The sequence below is a fragment of the Canis lupus genome, chromosome 8 (assembly GCF_011100685.1).
Source record: "Canis lupus familiaris isolate Mischka breed German Shepherd chromosome 8, alternate assembly UU_Cfam_GSD_1.0, whole genome shotgun sequence".
Classification (NCBI taxonomy): domain Eukaryota; kingdom Metazoa; phylum Chordata; class Mammalia; order Carnivora; family Canidae; genus Canis; species Canis lupus.
The window spans coordinates 36,275,442-36,296,683 of NC_049229.1; the positions used below are offsets into that span (position 1 = coordinate 36,275,442).

The window sequence follows — 21,242 nt, forward strand, 5'->3', positions numbered from 1 at the left end:
AAGTATTTACATATAAATGAGTTCTATATTCTGTAACCATATTAAAATATTTCCTAATATGATGGAAGGTTTACAGGATTTGTTTTTGATAGCTACATCAGAAATAAGATCATTATTAAAATACTATAAAAGCTAGTTCTTTCTTGGATCCTATCAGATAAAATATAAGGAATAATGTTAGCTTCATATTGTGATAGCATAATACAGATGAGCACTGTTAATAAAAATGGAATAAAAGTTGTAAGTTTTGGGCAGCCCGGGTGGCTCAGCGGTTTAGCGCCGCCTTCAGCCCAGGGCCTGATTCTGGAGACCCGGCATCGAGTCCCACATCAGGCTCCCTGCATGGAGCCTGCTTCTCCCTCTACCTGTGTTTCTGCCTCTCTCTCTCTCTCTCTCTCTCTCTGTGTCCCTCATGAATAAATAAATAAAATCTTTTTTTTAAAAAGTTGTAAATTTTGTTCCCTTAATATGCTTCCTGGTTTCCATTGAATCTTTTCTGAATCAGTTTAGAGGACAATTTAAAATGTAACTCATTATGCATTTTGTTTTTGTTTTATAATAACGTGCATAATGTGTGTTGAGGGCAAGCAGAAACAGAGGGAAGAAGGGAAACTTCTGGGAGGGGGGATCTCTCTCTAGTAAGAAGAAACAAGTAATCAAAATTATTAGCCGTACCTATTAAACTCTTTATCAGTTATTACTAAACTAACTTCTAATACTTTGAACAGGATTGATAACATATACAAATTCGTGCAAAGCTTCAAAGAAAATTTCATTTATAAATGGCCTGTTATTAAGAACCTTTCTCTTACCTAAATAGTTTGTCTTGAGTTTGAAATGTAAACACAGGATATTTAATGAGCTACCAGTTATTCTCTACAAAGTTACTTATCTCCATTCCTGGTGTGTATATACCTTTGGGATAGTGTGGTATGAGTTAATCTTCCTCATGTTGTCAAAGCGCTAATGGACATCTGTGTTTCTAGATTATTCTTTAAATGGATACAAAGTATAGAATTCTAATAATTACTATTTTTATCCTTTTTGCAGCTATGTCATCTTATCTTTTAATTATTAAAACAGAGCTTCCTGCTACTATTTCAGAATTTTTGTCTGGAGACCATACTGGGTAAGAAAAAATATTTCATGTTGTACCCATTAATTTATTAACTCAATAAATATTTATTAGTGATATGATAAAATAGGACAAGATGGAGAGGAACTATCTCTTGGAGAAGAGGAAAGGACAAATTTCTGGGAATATGAAAGATTGAGGTAGGTTATGGGGGATGGTGGAAAGTATGGACAGTAAAGGTTTTCAACAGAGGAGAGGAGTGGATAACACTGCTGTCACTTCTTAGCAAACCACAGTGATAAAGTTACAACCACACTTGTGAGATTTCTATTCTAAAGCATGGTTTGAAAAAATAAATGATTTGCAGGGACTTAATGACTTCATTTCCTGATTTTTAACAATATTATAAACAATATTAAACCACATTATATTTCTTTTCTCCTTTATTATTTAAAAATACTGGGTTCTAAAGGCTATTGACTCATTTCTTTTTACGGGAAAAAAACAAATTTATTATACTTTTCATTGCATAGAAAAATTTTGAGAAAATATACTGGAAAAGACAGAATAAATTCTTTTAGGTGTCATCAAGTTATTTCACATAATTTCTAAACCACAACACAAAAACCTGTCAGACTTTTAGATTTAAAGATTTTGCTCTAATATTTGGACTTGTCTGGACTGCAGGGCAAGTTTTCAAAATTAACCTTTTTAGCTTTTACAACTTGGCTTCCATGAAAAAGTTTTACTTAGACAATTGCCAATACATATTTATAAGGAAAGTATGATATACTTTAGATTTCAATAGGAACTGGAAGTCCTTTATGATTTTTCATCAGCAGAAGATATTGTGCCTTTGTGTAGTATTTTATAGTTTATAGAGTTTTCACATTCATTATCACATTTGATGTTCACAACTGCCGTGCTTTCTCTACTTTTAAGTTTTATGCTTTTAGTTTGATGAACAGTTGCTATAAGAGCTCTGTGTAATTCACTTTTGCATTTGCTGTAAAAATATTTGGGACAACTTCTGTTACTCAAAAAATTCTATATGACAAATTTATTTTATAGTTTAGGGCTAAGAACTCAAGGCAATGAGAAGTAGAATCAGAAATGTTAGAGTACAAGTAGGACGACCTGTTCTATCCATATCAGTGACCTCAGGAAATTGACTTTACTTTTTCTGGCCACATAACTTAATTTCGAGCCTTAGGTTTCTTCACCGGCTTAATTGGGGGTACCAGTATTGCCTTCTTAACAAAGTTGTAGGGATGATCAGATAGGATATATTATATATATACATGCTTTTGTAAGCTAATAGCATAGTGTAAATCTGGAGAATTGAGAAATGCCATAATGTGGGACGCTTGGGTGGCTCCGCGGTTGGACATCTACCTTTGGCTCAGGGTGTGATCCCTGGATTCTGGGATCAAGTCCCACATTGGGTTCCCTACTGGAGTCTACTTCTCCCTCTGCCCATGTCTCTGCCTCTCTCTCTTTGTGTCTCTCATGAATAAATAAGTAAATAAAATCTTTTTTTTTTTTAAAAAAAAGAAATTCCATAATGTTGAATGTCAAATATATCCTCAATTAGAAATAAAGAAATTTCAATAATACTAACTTATAGTAAAGGTGGATTTTCTCTGCTCTGCCAGGGAGGTCAGAGGCAAATTTGAATGTACTACATAAACTGTTCATCCTAATAGTTGTTACATGCTTGCCTTTTTCTTGCTCCTGAATTTGGTAACTTCTGTTTACTTTTTTTTTATTGTCATATGTCTTTATGGAAAGAGGAGGGATAAACATATAAAATTTTAGAAATAATTAGGATAGTATGAGATAGAACTGCTATTAAAACTTAGGCCTTCTTTCTCTTTTACCATTGCTTTCATTTTAAATCAATTACCATTTATTTTGTTGGGGCTTTTTTAAAAAAAAAAATAAAATGGTATTTTTATATGTCAGAAATGGATTTTTAAAGCTGTACTTGAAAATACTGTGGCCTGTTTGCACCATTTCTGTTTTGATGAAAATTGCACATCTCTTTAACAGTCTCATCTTGTTTTACATATAATGTACATTTACTTATTTTGGATTTCAAAGTTGTAAAAAACATTAATAAGAGACTATATTGGTTAGAATGCAGATAAATCATTAATCTTCAAAGCTTAATTCTGTAAAATAATTAAGAAACAAATGTCATGGTAATTGGCAACTATCTGGGGGCAGTTTATTTCTAAATAAAGTTCCATAACAATATTTCTTCTGAGATCAATGTGATATTGATATGTTTTTATTTTAGGGTTTGATTGACAATAAAATGCAGTTAAGGTCTTTCAGGTATGTTATTTTCTGGGAGATTTGATGTACCTTTGTGAAATATAAACCTTTATAAAGATGTTATCAAAAAGAAGCCTTATGTTCATAATACTCTAATTTCAAAAATTACTGTTAGAAGTCAAAAGCTATAATACTTATCCCAAACTTGTATGAGGCATTTGTATTTTTCATAGAATAATTTATATTTTAAAAATCTATGCCTGTTAAAAGTTGGAAGCTCTCTGTTAACATTTAATGATCTTGTCAGGGGAATATGATTGACACAATTAAGTTGTCTTGCATTTGAGTTACATAATTGATATGGGATGTGAGTAAGATCCTAATTCAGAACATATGATACTCTTGTTCCATTCCATTCGAGAATGAAATTAAAGCAACTTATAAATAAATCTGGTTTTCATTAAAATATGGAAAAAAGCAACTGCATGCCAAAGCATTTGCAATACAGCTAAGGATTTATACTCTATATTTCATACTTGGAACATTTTTATCATATAGGATTAAATCCACAGATCAAACAAGTTTTTTAGGAAGTATAAAACTTTTTACTCTAATTCTTTTGGCTTTAAGGAATGTATATTTAGATTACAGTAGGAAAACAGGGGTTCTGTTAGATAATTTTTCCCCCTTAGGAAAAAATTTAAGGTTAGTATATTCTTCTAAAACCTTGATTTATAAAATATACTTATTTAATATGTGCTTTTTGAGATTACTTTTTACTGGTTCGTATTTCTCAGGCTGGGTTTTATTTTGCAAGTTTAATCATCCCTGTTCTTTGGAAAATATCCATTGCCAAACACAATTCAGTTGACTGTGACACGCACATCAAATCTAAACTAGCTTTAGTGTGCATTACTGAATTGCCCTATGGTTGAATGATAAAGAAAAGCACTGTATTTACATTGGCTTTATTAATGCACCTTAATAAGTATAAGAAATGATTAATAATAACCAGTAGCCAAGCCAGGGATAGAGAAATTATATTTGGCAATAACGTTCTTTTCATATTAGGAATTTAAAATTCAATCCTGTGACGAGGAGAGTATACGGAAAAGCACAATCTTAAGAAAAATGAGGCAGTATCTGAAAAATACAGTAAACTCAGAGTGACTTTCAAGAGTAGAGATTGGGAGCTCCTGGGTGGCTCAGTTAAGCGTCCAACTCTTAGTTTCAGCTCAGGTCATGATCTCCGCTTATGAAATGAAGACTGCCCTCTGCCTCTCTCCCTCTCCTTCTGCCCCTCCCTTTTCTCCAGCTCATGCACACGCTCTAAAATAAAGAAATCTTTAAAATAGTGAAGATTATTTCCATTGCTCTTGTCACTAAGATCATTCTCATCCTTTTGCTGCTTTCACAGACGTATAAAATGAAGCTTAGCCAAATAATCTATGAGGTCTCTTCTTGTGCTAACATACCATAACTGTCATGCTGAGAGACTGCCGGGAGGAGGTGACCTTGTCTTCAGTCCCACAGTTCAGTGCTTTGGGTGGTCTCATGGCTTCTGGGCATGAGTGAATTATGATCTGATGTAGTATAATTGTAATAGTATAAGTTATAAAGTTCAGGATTTCAAAACGTTTCTTTATCCTTATGCAAGAGAAAAAAGTCTTTGGTCCTAAGGATTGTGTTCTCTGCACAACTCCACCTTCGTGACAGTAGGAACAGCAGAATTAACAGATGGAATCTGCTCTGGTGTTCCATTGGGCCTTTTTTCTCCTGACACTGCAATTGTCTAGGTCTGATATTGGGTCCCAGAAGGAAGGAGATTTTAGGCATAGAGCCCTGGGCTTTTTGCCAGCTTCAGAAATTGAGTTGCCAAGTATTCCTCAGTGAGGGATGTTTTGAAGTTCCCATTCTGACACTTATTCAAGAGTGACTGGAAGATCAACATGTCCAGTATCATTTTGTATTCTTAATATGTATACCCTTAGGTCCTCCTGCATGCAGGAATTGAGAGGCATGTGCAAATGCAAAGAGCACAACTTCAGGTCTGTTAGTACTAGAAATACTTGTGCACAGGTTTTAGTTTCGGACATTTCCTAAAGACACGAATTCGAGTGAAAAAGGGAAAAGTGTGATCATGGTACTATTTCTGCTGCTGCTCCTTCTTTTGTTCTGTTTAAAAGGAAGTTGTTAACATCTACCAATGCCTACTGCATTATAAAGGACTTCCTCTTAAACCAGGAAATAAAAGACACAATGAATCATGTAGTCCTTGTTAGAAGCCAGGGGTTGAAACCGGTGTAGAAGAAAACTAACTTACTTGCTTTTTCTTTTTCTCTTTCTTTTCTTTTCTTTTCTTTTCTTTTCTTTTTTCTTTTCTTTCTTTCTGTTCTTTTCTTTCTTTTCTTTTCTTTCTTTTCTTTCTTTCTTTCTTTTCTTCTTTCTTCTTTCTTTCGTTCCTTCCTTCCTTCCTTCCTTCCTTCCTTCCTTCCTTCCTTCCTTCCTTCCTTCCTTTTCTTTCTTTTCTTTTCTTTTCTTTTCTTTTCTTTTCTTTTCTTTTCTTTTCTTTCTTTCTTTCTTTCTTTCTTTCTTTCTTTCTTTCTCTCTTTCTTTTTTTCCCCTTCCTTTTTAATTTGAGATATAATTAACATATAACGTTTAACATATAACACCATAAATTTAAGGTGTACAAGATTTTGATACACTTACACATTTCGATATGGTTACCACAGTAGTGTTAGCTAACCCCTCCATCACGTTATATTTAAGATCTACTCTCTTAACTACAGTCACAATGCTGTATGTAGGTTAGATCCCCAGAACATATTCATCCTGTAACTGCAAGTTTGTACCATTTGACCAATATCTCAGTTTCCTTGCCTCCTCCTCCCCAGCCCCACTGGTAACCACCATTCTACTCTGTTTCCATGAGTTTGGCTTTTTTTAAATTCTATATATAAGTGATAAGCTGTTATGATGTTTTTTTGCCTGTCTTATGTCACTTAGTTCTCAGAGTCCATCCATTGACACAAATGGCAAGATTTCCTTCTTATGGCTGAATAATATTCCATTATATATATATATATATATATATACACACACACACACACACACACACACATTATTCCATTATATATATATATATATACACACACACATATATACATATATATATACACACATACACACACTCTACACACACACCCCACATCTCCTTTATTTATCTACTGACACTTAGGTTGTTTCCATATCTTATCTATTGTGAATAATACTGCAATAATTATGGAAATGCAAATTTCTTTTTGATATCCTGTTTTCAATTCCTTTGAATATAATCACATGGAGGTGGCATTGCTGGATCATATGGTAGTTCTTTTTTTTTTTAAGATTTATTCATTTATTTGAGAGAGAGACAGCATATGTGCGTGCATGAGCAGGGGGAGGGACAAAGGGAGAGGGAAAGAAATCCTCAAGCAGACTCCTGGCTGAGCACTCTTGATGCCAGGCTCCATCCCAGAACCCTGAGATCATGACCTAAGCTGAAATCAAGAGCTAGGGGCTGAACCAACTGAGCCATCCAGATGCTCCTATTTTTAATTTTTTAGGAACCTCCGTACTATTTTCCATAGTGGCTGAACCAGTTCACCTTCTCACTAACAGTGCAAAAGACTCCTTTATTTCTACTTCCCCACAAACACTTGTTATTTCTTATCTTTTTCATACCCATACTAACTGTGGTTTTAATTTGTATTTCTGTGATGATTAGTGATGTTGAGCATCTCTTCACATACTTGTTGACCATTTGTATGTCCTCTTTGGGAAAATGGCTGTTGATTTCCTCTGCACATTTTTAAATTGGATTGTTCAATTTTTTTTTTTTTGCTATTGTATGAGTTCTTTATATATTTCGGCTATTAACCTCCTATATGGTTTGCAAATACTTTCTCTCATTCCATAGATATCCTCTTCATTTTGTTTATTGTTTCTTTTGCTGTGAAAAAGCTTTTTAGTTTGATGTAGTCCCACTTATTTTTACTTTTGTTGCTTGTGCTTTTGGTGTCATATCCAAAAAATTATTGCCAGGGCCAATGTCAAGGAGCTTTCCCCCTATGTTTTCTTGTGGAAGTTTTATGGTTTCAGATATTACATTTAAGTCTTTAATCCATTTTAACTTAATTTTTGTGAGCATTATAAGATAGGGGTCTAATTTTATTTTTCTGCATGTGTTTATTCAGTTTTCCTAACACCATTTATTGAAGAGACTTTTTTTTTAAGATTTTATTTATTTATTCATGAGATAGAGAGAGAGGCAGAGACACAGGGAGAGGGAGAAGCAGGCTGCATGCAGGGAGCCTGACGTGGGACTCAATCCCAGGTTTGCAGGATCACGCCCTGGGCTGAAGGCGGCAGTAAACCACTCAGCCACCCGGGCTGCCCTGAAGAGACTTTTTTCCCTATTGAGCACTCTTGGCTCCCTTGCCAGATATTGGCTGGCTCTTTATCTGCACAGAGTTATTTCTGGGCTCTCTATTTTTAATGTCTGTACTATACTGTTTTGATTACTATAGCAGCTTTGTAGTTAGTTTGAGATCAGAAAACTGTGATGCTTTGTTTTCTCTCTCAGAATTGCTTTGGCTATGTGGGATCTTTTGTGGTTCCATACAGATTTTAGCATTAATGTTCTATTTCTATAAAAACATATCATTCAGATCTTGATAGAGATTACATTAACTATAGATGGCTTTAGGTAGTATGACATTTTAACAAATTAATTTTTCCTATCCTTGAATGACAGGATATCTTTCCATTTGTGTCGTCTTCAATTTCTGTTATTAAAGTCTTCTCATAGTTTTCAGTGTACTGATCTACTTCCTTGGTTAAATTTATTTCCACGCATTTTATTGTTTTTGAGGCTGTGTAAATGGGATTGTTTTATTTCTTTTTTAGATATTTTGTTGTTAGTGTATAAAAATGTAACTAATTTTTGGTGTTACTTTTGTATCCTGCAACTTCACTGAATGTGTTACTTAGTCCTAACAGCTGTTTGGTTGAATCTTTAGGATACCCTTTATATAAAATTATATGATCAACAAATAAAGGCAGATATACTATTTCCTTTCCAGTTTGGACGTTCTTTATTTTTATTATCTTGCCTAATTTGTTCTAGCTAGGATTTCCAGTACTATGTTCAATAAGAGTGGTGAGAGTGGGCACCCTGATCCTAGAGAAAAAGCTTTCAACCTTTCAACTCCTGAGTATGATGTTAGCTGTGGGTTTGTCATATATGGCCTTTATTATGTTTGAGGTATGTTCCTTCTATACCAAATTTTGTTGAAGGCTTTTATTATAAAAGGTTACTACATTTTGTCAAATGCTGTCTCTACATCTATTGAGATGATTATATGATTTTTATCTTTCATCTTATTAATGTGCTGTATCACATTTATTGATTTGCATGTGTCCAATCACCCTTGCATTCCAGGGATAAATTCCACTTAATCATAGTGTATGATCTTTTTAATGTGCCATTGAATTTAGTTTGCTAATATTTTGTTGAGGATTTTTGCATCTGTGTTCATCAGGGATATTGATGTTTAGTTTTGGCTTTTTGTAGTGTCCATATCTGGCTTTCATATTAGAGTATACTACCCTTGTCAAATGAGTTTGGGAGTATTCCCTCCTCTTCAGTTTTTTTGAAGAGTTTGAGAATTATTGGCATAAATTCTTTAAATATTTGATAGAATTCACCAGTAAAACAATTTGGTCCGGGCTTTTCTTTGTTGGGAAGTTTTTGATTTCTGATTCATTGTCTTTACTCCTTATTGCTCAGTTCATATTTTCTATTTCTTATCATTCAACTTTGGTGTGTTATATACTCTAGGAATTTATCTATTTTCTTAATTTAACATGTCAGTGGGCAACTTTAGCTGCCTGGTAGAAAAGAGGATGCATTTTCACCAACTGAGAATTCCCAGAGTATCTACCAAATGATTTGAAAAAATAACCCCTATTGTCTTTGATGTTCCCACCTGCATATTGGCATTAATTTTACTTTGTTACTATTGTGCTTCTGTATATATGTATATGTTTCAGTGAAAAATGGTTACAGAAAATATAGAAAAGAAAGCAAATAAAAATCATACACAATACCATCTTACCTAATAATTGTTTTATTTCCTTTTAATTTTTCTCAATAAACTTATTTATTTTTAATAAAGCTTTTTAAAACATAGATAATAGCCATATATTTTTTATTTTTATCATTAGTATTTTCCATTTTATTAAACTATTTTAAAAAACTATACAATTCCACTGAATATGCTTTTATTGACTTAGTATTTTCTGTTGTTAAACATATAGGACTTTCCTCCAACTTCTTAATGTTATAGGAATGTTGTATTCATAGCTTCATGCCCATAGAATTCTTTATATTATAGATTATTTTCTTAGATTGCCAAATTTTTATTGCTTTTGTTATATAATGTCATTGTTTTTCCAGAAGTACTAATTGACAAGATAGCACTGCATGAAGAACCAGTTATGCCACATTCTTGAATATTACTTTTTGAATAATTTTACTAGCTTAATTTCAGCAGCTTCATATTTATTTCTTTAATTAGTACTAGAGATTTTGATTTTTCTTCATGTGTATTTACTGGTTATACTTCTTTCATGAATTGTTTGTCCTTTATATACTAAAAAGTATTTCTAAAATTTTTTTATAAATTTCCACTCATGTATTTTATATCGGAAAATTGAAACCATCTATATGCAAAGAGAAAACAAAAATTACTCATATTGCTACCACATAGAAATATCTACTTCTATCATTCTAAGTATATCCTTATGACCTATTTTTAAACATTCATCCAGTTTTTTTATGTAATCAAAAACATCATCACACTTTTAACCTACCTTTTTTTTTCATTTAATATTCTAATACCTTCATGTGAAATATGTAATACTTTTTTTCCTGGTAATTCATACTCTTTCTTGAAAATTTGAAAAATATAGAAAACTGTAAAGAAGAAAAATTACCCATCATTCTACCACCCAGAGATGATGGCTATCAGTATGTTGCAGTTCTTTTCCATTTTTTGATGAATCTATACTTTTCCTCAAAATTGCTAATCATGCTATTTATATGTTTATGATGTTTTCATATCATTATATTATTTATTATATTATTCATTATATTGTTATACCTGTAAAATTTTCTTTTTTATGATTGTCCCATAGTCCCATCATTTGTTTTAAAATTGTCATGATCTTAGGTTTTTTGTTTTTTTTGTGTGTTTTTTAAGATTTTATTTATTCATGACAGACACAGAGAGAGATGCAGAGACATAGGCAGAGGAAGAAGCAGGCTCCTTGTGAGGATCCTGATGTGGGACTTGATCCCAGGACCCCAGGATCATGACCTGAGCCAAAGGCAGACACTCAACCATTGAGCCACCAAGGCACCCTGATCTAGGTGTTTCTGATTTTCAGTATTTTAAATGTTTTCAGTAAACATCTTTTTACAAATATTTTTGTTTTTATTGCTGATTGTTTTTATTTATTTATTTATTTATTTATTTATTTATTTATTTATTTATTTATTTATTTATTTATTTATTTTTTAAGTAGGCTCCACACCCAGCATGGAGCCCAATGCAAGCTTGAACTCATGACCCTGAGATCAAGACCTGAGCTGAAGTGCTAAAATCAAGTCAGGCACGTAACTGATCTGCCTAGAGGCCCCAACTGATTGATTGATTGATTGATTATTTATTTATTTAATTAATTATATTTTGAGAGAGAGAGTGCACACATGAGCAGGAGGAGGGACAGAGGGTGATGGGGGAAATAGACTCTTAAGCAGCCTCCATACCCAGCACAGAGCCATCTGGGGCTTGATCTCACAACCCTGAGATCATGGCCAAAATCAAGAGTCAGATGCTGGACCAACTGAGGCACCCCTGATTGTTTATTTTCAATAGTATGTTATACAGAGTTGAATATTTGAAGTCTTTTGATTTTTCTTGCCAAATTGCTTTCCAGAAAGGTAATATATAAATTTTTACCTGCACTAGTTTTAAAGATTTATTTATTTGAGAGACAGAAAGAGGGATGCCTGGGTGGCTCAATGGTTGAGCATCTGCCTTTGGCTCAGGGCATGATCCCCGCGTCCTGGAATCCAGTCCCACATCAGGCTTTCCGCGGGGAGCCTGCTTCTTCCTCTGCCTATGTCTCTGCCTCTCTCTGTGTGTCTCTCATGAATAAAAATTTAAAAATCTTAAAAAAAAAAAAAAGGAGTGAGAGAGAGAGAGCACGCGCGCCTGTGCACAAGCAGGAGGGGGTGGGCAGAGGAAAAGGGAGAGAGTCCTTAAGCAGACTCTTTGCTGAGCATGAAGGCTCACCTGGGGCTCTTTCCTGAAACCCTGAGATCATGAAGAGCCATAACAAGAGCCAGACTCTTAACCAACTGAGCTACCTAGAGCCCCTACCTTTATCAACTTTGTGCACACCTTTTCATTCCTCAACAACACTGACTATTGTCTTTTAAATACTTGCTAATTTGGTAGTTGAAAAATGGCATTTCATTGTTTTGATATCTTTCTTAAATATAAATTAATAAGAATAATAGAATTTCACAAGAACATATTGTAACGAAAGGAAGTAGGCTTTTCCTAATGGTTATAACTGTGTGTGTGTGTGTGTGTGTGTGTGTGTGTGTGTGTGTAAATACAAACACCAGATTCCTCTAAATTTTAGTAGTCCTAAAATAGGACTTTTTTTTTCTAATAGGTCTTGGTATCTTGATGGACAAACACTACTAATAATCATTTGTGTTGGTATTGTGTTCCCTCTTGCACTTCTTCCTAAAATAGGTAAGTATTTAGAGAAGAGGGCAGTTTTTGGAAGGAAGGATGAAAGAAGATAATGTTAAGGGGCTTTTAAATTTCATAGTACCACATTTTTAGCAGAAGGGTGGTAGTGAATAATTTTGAACTTGGACTTATTTTAGGTTGTTCAGCCTTCAGCCTTGCCTAGTTAGCCTATTACTCGGTTTGCAGTAGTATTTTGTCTGCCCCACTAAAATAAAATCTTTACAGTGGAACATTAAAGACCAGCCTTTCCTTACAGTGTACCATTAGTGGTAAGCCAGTTCCAATTCTGCTGTACAGAGCTGCATAAATGATCTGTGACAGATAGTTGGAATGTTGTTATTCTCAGCCCTAAGCCCCAGATACCAAGCACTGTAATAGAAAACATGCCCACGATATATAGCTTTAGCCGTATGTTAGGATCACTTTCCTTATAAATTGCTTTTTATTTTACTGTTATTTTACAGGCTTTCTTGGCTACACAAGTAGTTTATCATTTTTCTTTATGGTGTTCTTTGCTCTTGTGGTAAGTTTAAAATATAATATATTGCTTATCTCCTCACTGAAATTGAACTTGTTGTGTTAATGCCTTTTTTTTTTTAAGATTTTACTTATTTATTCATGAGACACAGAGAGAGGGTCAGAGACATAGGCAGAGGGAGAAGCAGGCTCCATGCAGGGAGCCCGATGTGGGACTCAATCCCTGGACCCAGGATCATGTCCTGGGCTGAAGGCAGGCGCTCAACTACTGAGCCACCCAGGCATCCCAATGTCTTCTTTTTTTAACTCTGTTTTCTGTCAGTTTTATTTCAGTGTGTTATTAAAGTACTTTTATTCCACAAAATTATTTCATTATTGTCTGTATTTTGAAGAGGCTTAGCTAGAGCATTGTTTCAAATTATCTCTTTTGGCTAATTAGAAAGGAGAGCACACTGATTCTGTTAAAACCTTAGGTGAAGTTTAATTATTTGTATTAAGTGTGTGTATAGGTTTATTTCTGAATAATACTGGGTATGTAAATTATTAAACTCTTCCTTGTTACTGAAAAATGAGTGAAAGAAAGGAGCGACACAACACACCAGTAGTTAAACCATATTATAGAGCCAGATTTTCAAGCTGTCACAACAATTTCAGATGCATTTAATTTAGGTTAAATTATCTTCTGGGATGCAAAGATAAAACAACTTTAGATTATTAAATGAAGTGGAAGTGACCCTGGTTTTAGTGTACCAAAATACTTATACTTTAATGGATGCTTTTAAAACTAAAATACTTAAAAGTGTTTATATTTAATCATTTGTTGAATTTATCAGTATTAAAAGTTGTTACTCTCCCCACCTCAAATTGTCTGGCTTCTATCTTAGAAGTAAATTAATTGAACACATACTTTTTCCCCCTTTAATTAATGTAGATATAACTGACATAGAGCACTGTATAAGCTTAAGGTGCACAGTATAAAGACTTAACTTACAGATATAGCAGAGTGATCACCGTAATAAGTTTAGGTAACATCCATAAACGTGTATTTTTTAGACTTCACATTGAAAAGAGAAATAACAGTTATTTTCACCATAAATGGATTTTTTTGCAGTGGTACTTTATTAATTTTCTGGTATAGTTGACACAGTGTTTTTTTTTTTTTTTTTGACACAGTGTTATATTAGCTTCAGGTGTATAACATAATGATTTCAATAAATTTATACATTATGCTGTACTCACCATAACTGTAGCTGGCATCTGTCACCATCCAGTGCTATTACAATATCATTGGCTATATTCCTTATGCTGGACCTTTTATTTCCATACTTATTCATTCCATAACTGGAAGTCTGTTTCTCCCATTTCCTTTCATCCATTTTGCTCATCCCCCCCTTCCCTTCCCTCTGGCCACCATCAGTTTGTTCTCTGTATTTATAGCTCTGATTCTGCTTTTTCTTTGTTTATTCATTTGTTTTTTTAGATTCCACATAGGAGTGAAATCATATGGTATTTGTCTTTTTCAGTCTGACTTATTTCACTTAGCAAAATACCCTCTAGGTCCATCTATGTTGTTGAAAATGGCACTATTTCATCCTTTTTTGTGGCTGTGTGATATTCTATTGTGTATACACATACACATACACACACACATCTTCCTTATCCATTTGTCTATTGATGTATATTTAGGTTGCTCCCGTATCTTGGCTATTGTAAATAGTGCTTCAGTAAACAGAGGGGTGCATATATATCTTTTCTTTGGGTAAATACCTGATAGTGGAATATTGAATCATATGGTATTTCTATTTTAAATATTTTGGGGAACCTCCATGTGGTTTTCTACAGTGGCTGTACCAACTTACATTTCCTTCCACAGTGCCTGAGGGTTCTTTTTCTTACCACATCTTCACTAATACTTCTTATTTCTTGTCTTTTCGATTTTAGTTATTCCGATAGGCAATAACTCATTATGGTTTTGATTTGCATTTCCCTGAATTAGTGATTCTCAGCATCCTTTTGTGTGTCCATTGGCCATCTGTATATTTTCTTTGGAAAAATGTCTGTTCAAGCCCTCCGCCCATTTTTAAATTGGATTTTTTTTTTTTTTTTGGCATTGAGTTGTATACGTTCTTTATGTATTTTGGATACTCCTTATCAGGTATATCATTTGCAGATATGTTCTCCCATTCGGTAGGTTTCCTTTTTGTTTTGTTGGCGTTTCCTTAGCTGTGCAAAAGCTTTTTTTTTTTATAAAAAAAAAAAGTTTATTTTTGCTTTTGTTTCCCTTGCCTTATGATACATGTCTAGAAAAATGTTGCCCATGGCTAATGTCAGAGAAGTTACTGCCTGTTTTCTCTTCTAGGAATTTTATGGTTTTAGGTCTCATATTTAATCCTAATTAAAGGTCTTTAGTCCACTTTAAGTCTATTTTTCTTATGGTATTAGAAAATAGTCCAGGGGATCCCTGGGTGGCGCAGCGGTTTGGCGCCTGCCTTTGGCCCAGGGCGCGATCCTGGAGACCCTGGATCGAATCCCACATCGGGCTCCCTGTGCATGGAGCCTGCTTCTCCCTCTGCCTGTCTCTCTGCCTCTCTCTCTCTCTCTCTCTCTCTCTCTCTCTGTGACTATCATAAATAAAAAAAAAAAAAAAAAAGAAAATAGTCCAGTTTCATAAACTGATTGTTGAGAAGCATCTGTATGGTTAGGAATGACCTATGTATGCAAATAAACATATGGATGCAAAAGAATCAATCTAGATAACACTAAATTTTTTCCTCACAGATAATTGGCAATCCAAGCATTGCATAGGGAAAAATAATTTGGTTTTTATAGCCAATAGTTTGAAGCATATGAGACGTATTGATATAATACATCTTTTGTACTTTTCACAATATTCATATCTGCCATGGCAGATACTTTTAAATTTGATGCAGATTTCTTACTGTAGCAGTCATATGGAAATAATGTCCTTATTCTGCACTTATTGTAATGCTTTACAAACCATCTGCTCAGATTTTTACCTGTGAGCAAAATTTAAATTGATCTATAATGGGACAATGAAGACACTGTACACTTTTTTAAGTTCCCTTTAATTCTGACATTTATTTTAAACTTCCTAAATAATTATGTTTTGAAATACATAATGGTTAGGGAAAGGAAATGTGTATATTAACCCAGATTTTTTAGAATGGTGTCAATGGCTCCATTTTTTTTTTGTCAATATGTATTTACAAATCTATATAATATCTGTATTACATTTTTGAAATATTTTATTTCTTTTTTTACATTTTAAAAATATCTTAATATAAAAATTTTAAAAATCAGTCCAGAAATCTTACTTTATGCTCTCCAAATAATGTAAATTGAAACTTACAGTCTTTTTAAAAAAAATTCTGATCAAAGCCAACTTTAATCTTCTATCCTCACATTTAAAAGGTTATTTGATGGCTACCAGTTTCCCAATTCTAGCATTGGCTACTAGCTTACAAATCTTAAGGTAAATTCTTCTCATTTACCTAATGTTTAATTTCTACTAGTTTTAGTATACACTGGTATAAATACCATTACTGACTACTTTTATGAAATTCAGTAATCTACATATCCCATGGAGTCATGGGATAGAATCAGGAGCCTCCACCATGAACCTCAGTGGTACTGTGGAGATCAAGGCAATTTTGCTTAGATTGAGCAGGATTCATTTTCATTTTTTTTTAACATTTTATTCATTCATTCAAGATAGGCATAGAGAGAAAGAGAGGCAGAGACACAGGCAGAGGCAGAAGCAGGCCCCATGCTGGGAGCCCAATGCGGTACACGTCCCGACCCCAGGATCATGCCCTGGGCCAAAGGCAGGCGCTGAACCGCTGAGCCACCCAGAGATCCCCAGGATTTATATTCATTTGTAAGAGAACCCTCTCACAATGGCTTTAATTCTAAAAATGGTGGCATTCTTTTAAACTGTTCTTTCAAAACCAGCAGTTACTTAAATGAAATATTGGATTAAACCTAAAAATATGGACCCTTTATTATTCCGCATATGATCATGGTAAGAGATTAGGATGTTCTTCACATTTCCAAGAAAAATCCAATTTAAAAAGCTTGTTCTTGGGATCCCTGGGTGGCGCAGCGGTTTGGCGCCTGCCTTTGGCCCAGGGCGTGATCCTGGAGACCCGGGATCGAATCCCACATCGGGCTCCCGGTGCATGGAGCCTGCTTCTCCCTCTGCCTGTGTCTCTGCCTCTCTCTCTCTCTCTCTGTATCTGTCATAAATAAATAAAATATTTAAAAAAAAAAAAAAAGCTTGTTCTTACCGAACCCCTAAAAACAACCATTTGAGAGTAAACCAGCTGAGCATCACATCACCCCAACGAAGTGTAGGTTTCATTACATGCACCAACAAATGATATGGCTAGCTTCTGCATTCCACTTTTTTTTTTTAAAGATTTTATTATTTATTCATGAGAGAGAGAGAGAGGGGGGCAGAGACAGAGGAGAAGCAGGCTCCTCACAGGGAGCCCAAGGCAGGACTCAATCCCCAGACCCAACATCACACCCTGAGCTGAAGGCAGACACTCAACCGCTAAGCCACCCAGGTGTCCCTGCATTCCACTTTTATAGAATTTATCTTACACCTATTATACCAAACAGCATTTTAAACACTGGCATATAAACTCCCTGATGACATAAAGCAAAGACAAAAATACTTACCCTATTAAAACAAGACACGCCATCACAGTCTTCAAACATTATTACACTTTAGCTTTCATAATTTGACAGTGCATTCATGCAACAATCTGCAGACAACTCATTTTAACAAAGAACACTCTGAAGCAATTATGACTGAACTACATCATTTCTTAGATAAGAATTTTACCAACATTACTTACTTAAACATTACTTAAATTAGCGGTAACAGTGGAACTAGGGAGTCTTCTCCATGCTGCACAGCAGGAACCATTGAGAGTGTGTGAAACTTGACTTCTCACCACTCCTGCGGCCTGCAGATGGCGGCCCTCATGTTGCCCTGTGCTCGTGGACTGGTTTGGTGATCCACAGGATGTTTCTTCTGATAACTTTATGGAATGGATTAATGAGAATAACCTCAAAGAATTTGTACATGGAATCTTCACCAACCCAGTAAGAATTCAGGACCCCTAGAGTCCCAAGTGGCATCCAGCTCACTCCTGTGCAACTGATTGAAGGCTTCTGGCAAACATTAGCTGGTTAGCACCATGTTGGACAGCCTTGGTTGAGGTCTCACCATTAGGAATGGCGTTTGGGGCCACTATATTGAATCTGATATATGACATAACCTTGCTTGGCCTTGTACCCCACCAGCTTGCCCGGGGTGGAGGGTGATGAGGGATGTCCTATGGAGAGAGAAAGGGCTGTCAGTAGCAGCAGCGGCACACCCAGAGAAGAAAGCACATTACGTTGCACTGCTTCTTCATAGCTCCTGAATGTACTTGTAAGCACCCATCTTGACTGACCTTTGAGCTTATGCCTGTACCAGATGGAAAGAAAAACTTACAGTTTTGTTTTGTTTTTAAGTGGGCTCCAGGCTAGGCTCAAATTCACCACCCTGAAATCAAGACCTGAGCAGAGAGCAAGAGTCTGAAGCTCAACCAATTGAGCCACCCAGGTGCCCCAAAACTTAAGGATCTGGATTGTCCCAGATCTTTATTTTGCATAAAAATTTTAACGTAAAAAAAAATGTTAACTTAAAATTTTGCCCCCTCTGAAATATCTAAAATTTGTAAAATCCATTTTATTTTAGCAGTGGTTCAGAATGTCAGTAACCAGGTGAGTTTACCTTTTTTGGTCCATTTTAGAAAACAAATGGATTGCCACTGTTTCCAAAAGTTCTGTCTTAAATAAGCCAGTAATCAAAACAGAAAACAATTTGTGGTCAGAAGGTTTGCTTGTTCCAAGGACTAAGTGAGGCATGATAGCTGCCTCAGACTTGTGGACACTGCTCTTAAGGCTCTATCAATCTCATAGGGGAGATAGGAAAAATTAATTGGAAAACAATAGAGAACAATGTAGACAACACATAATTATTGATTTATTTGCTTCAGAATAAGAAATGCAGCAGTTAAAAGGAGAGAAGGATATTAAACTTGAGCTGAGCCTTGAAGGATGGAAAGAACTTAGAATAGAGAGAAAGAGAAAAGAGCCTTTTGTGCAAGTGAATTTAATCTTCTTTTCCCCTTTGTCTTCCTAACCCCTGGAGTTATCTTCTTACCATGTTCTGTCTTCAACTTGAGTAAGGACTCCCTGTCATGCTCTGTTGTTGGGTATCTTTCTAGTCCAGTTCTGCACTCTATAGAACAGCACCTTTTGCCATCCCACTGTGTGGACTTAGGCATGGGATGGGTCTCTGCAGTGAAATTGGCTATAGTAATCAAAGTTTATATTAATATAAAACCAAACTGCTAATGATCTTTTCATTAACTAGAAATTAATTGAAAAATGAATGCAAAAATCATTATATTGTATTTTGGAGCCTTGTTTTGAAACATTTTGATTTGCCAGCCAAGTAATAATAGCTGATAAAATAAATGAGCTAGCTTACACTCCGGCCTTGTCAGAGTACTTGGTGCACAAGTGCTCAGTGCACGGTTGCCACCTTGCCACACAGGTGTCAGTTGGGGAAGGGAGTGTGCTGCATCGAGCTCAAGGAAGGGCTGAAGAGAGAGACCAGTGGCAACCGGAGACTAGTGTCTGCCCTACCCCATCCTCATCCTTCTTTGAAAAGATACCAAAAAATATATGTGAAATTATTGCTTTTGATTTTTTTCCTCTTGGTAAACTGACCATTTGATTTTATTTCATGTTGCAAACTTACCTAGAAATATCAAAGCAACTGGCTCAGTTCACCTTTTGTTTCTTTTTATTTTATCTTGGTGAGGGTTTTAATTAAGACTCCTTCTTTAGTTGACTCATTAGCTTAATTCTAAAAATCAACATTTTCCTTAGGTTTGTTTTATCACTATATAAAACTTGGTATGAATTAGTTAAAATCTAAAACTAGATAAATACGGAATAGGAATAGTATTTACTTATTGGTCTCCTGCTAAGCACAAATGCTCTCTTTATTCTCCCTTGCCCTTGGGTCTCAGCTGGGAGCAAATATTTACAGAGTAAATAAAATGCTCTGAAACCACTGCAACAATGGTAATGTCGACAGGACCACAACTGTAGGTCTAGGAAAAGGATGGCCACCATTCAGAGTAAAATCCTGAGATCTTCTCATTGATTCTTTCGGAGAAATAACATTCCTTTGGATTTCTTTTAATTTTTAAAAAATTTCTTTTTACCAGCTTGAGTTCACCTGCTATGTGGTGTTATTCTTAGCCCGCTTTATCTACATTTACTAAAAGTAATACAAGTCTGAAAAAAAGCCAGCAGGACATTACTTGTACAGCAGAAATCCCTGAACTCCTGCTTTGCATAAGTTCTCTATTTCTGCTTGTGGCCATTTCCCAAACTGCTATTAATATTTCTCTATCTGCTACTGATGCCAGGTCCACAAATAGTGTAATCTTACACTATTGTCACTAAAAACATCATGTTCCCATTTTGAGTTGTATTTTTTTTAATGCCTTGATACTTGTGGGGTTTTGAAAGTTGACATAAGAATACTATCAATCTTAAATTGGGGAAAACCCCACTAAACAGAAATACAGCATCCTCTTCCCCCCATCAAAATAGGTAACCGTGTTAAAGGATGACCCTTTCTAACTTGAAAAAAAATAATATGAGCAAAGAATCTTCTATTAGCTATTATTTGGTATGGTGCTAGTTTAATTGAAAGAATGATTACCTGTTTGAAATCAATTTCTTGTCATGAATTTTATAAGAAATAATCTTGAGTGTGGATTCTCTCTATTCTTACAGATAGTAATTAAAAAATGGTCCATTCCTTGTCCTCTGCCATTAATTTATGCAGAGCAGTACTTCCAGGTAATAGTTTATATTTTGTTTATTTTAAGCTAAATAAATCACACTAATAATGATATTTTTCCCTAATTATTGAGAAAGTAATGGCTATATTGCAGTTTGGAACTTTGTTGTGAAGTATTTTTATTTGAAAGCCTACTAATAATAAATACATCATTTTTGTTGATGTATTCTGACTTTTAATGACTGTTGGTTTCTCTTTTTCCCCTCAATCCTCTTAAACAGATTTCAAATGCTACAGATGATTGTAAACCAAAGCTCTTTCATTTCTCCAAAGAGGTGTGTAAGTTATTAACAGATACTTTTGGTTGATTTTTCACATTTCAAGTTTTAAGAGATTTGTGTAACAGGGTCTCTTAGGTCTTTGTACCTGTAACTAATTAATTTTCACGAAAGTGCTAAGTATAGGGTTGCCTACCAGAAGAATAATATTATTTAACACAGGGTGGCCCATTATAAAACAACCACCTTTTTTTATTTTTTTCTTTTGGCATGCCTTTAAATGGAGTCTGTTTTAAATGGGCCACTGCCTAAAAGAACAGATTTACCGAATGTCTGGTCTGGCCAATAAGGTC

The 21,242-nt window shown here is 34.8% G+C and overlaps 1 protein-coding gene and 1 pseudogene across 3 annotated transcripts in view; one reads left to right on the forward strand and one right to left on the reverse strand.

The window, feature by feature from the left end:
- The window catches only part of SLC38A6 (solute carrier family 38 member 6), a 72,575-nt gene that overhangs the window by 31,515 nt on the left and 19,818 nt on the right, over positions 1-21,242 (forward strand). For all 3 annotated transcript variants that reach the window (XM_038544883.1, XM_038544884.1, XM_038544882.1), the window contains 5 exons: positions 1,051-1,129; positions 12,149-12,231; positions 12,696-12,754; positions 20,605-20,670; positions 20,893-20,946. In XM_038544883.1, coding sequence (XP_038400811.1) covers positions 1,051-1,129; positions 12,149-12,231; positions 12,696-12,754; positions 20,605-20,670; positions 20,893-20,946 — 341 coding nt within the window. The remainder of the gene's footprint in view (positions 1-1,050; positions 1,130-12,148; positions 12,232-12,695; positions 12,755-20,604; positions 20,671-20,892; positions 20,947-21,242) is intronic.
- On the reverse strand, positions 17,626-18,184 carry LOC102153666 (annotated as a pseudogene).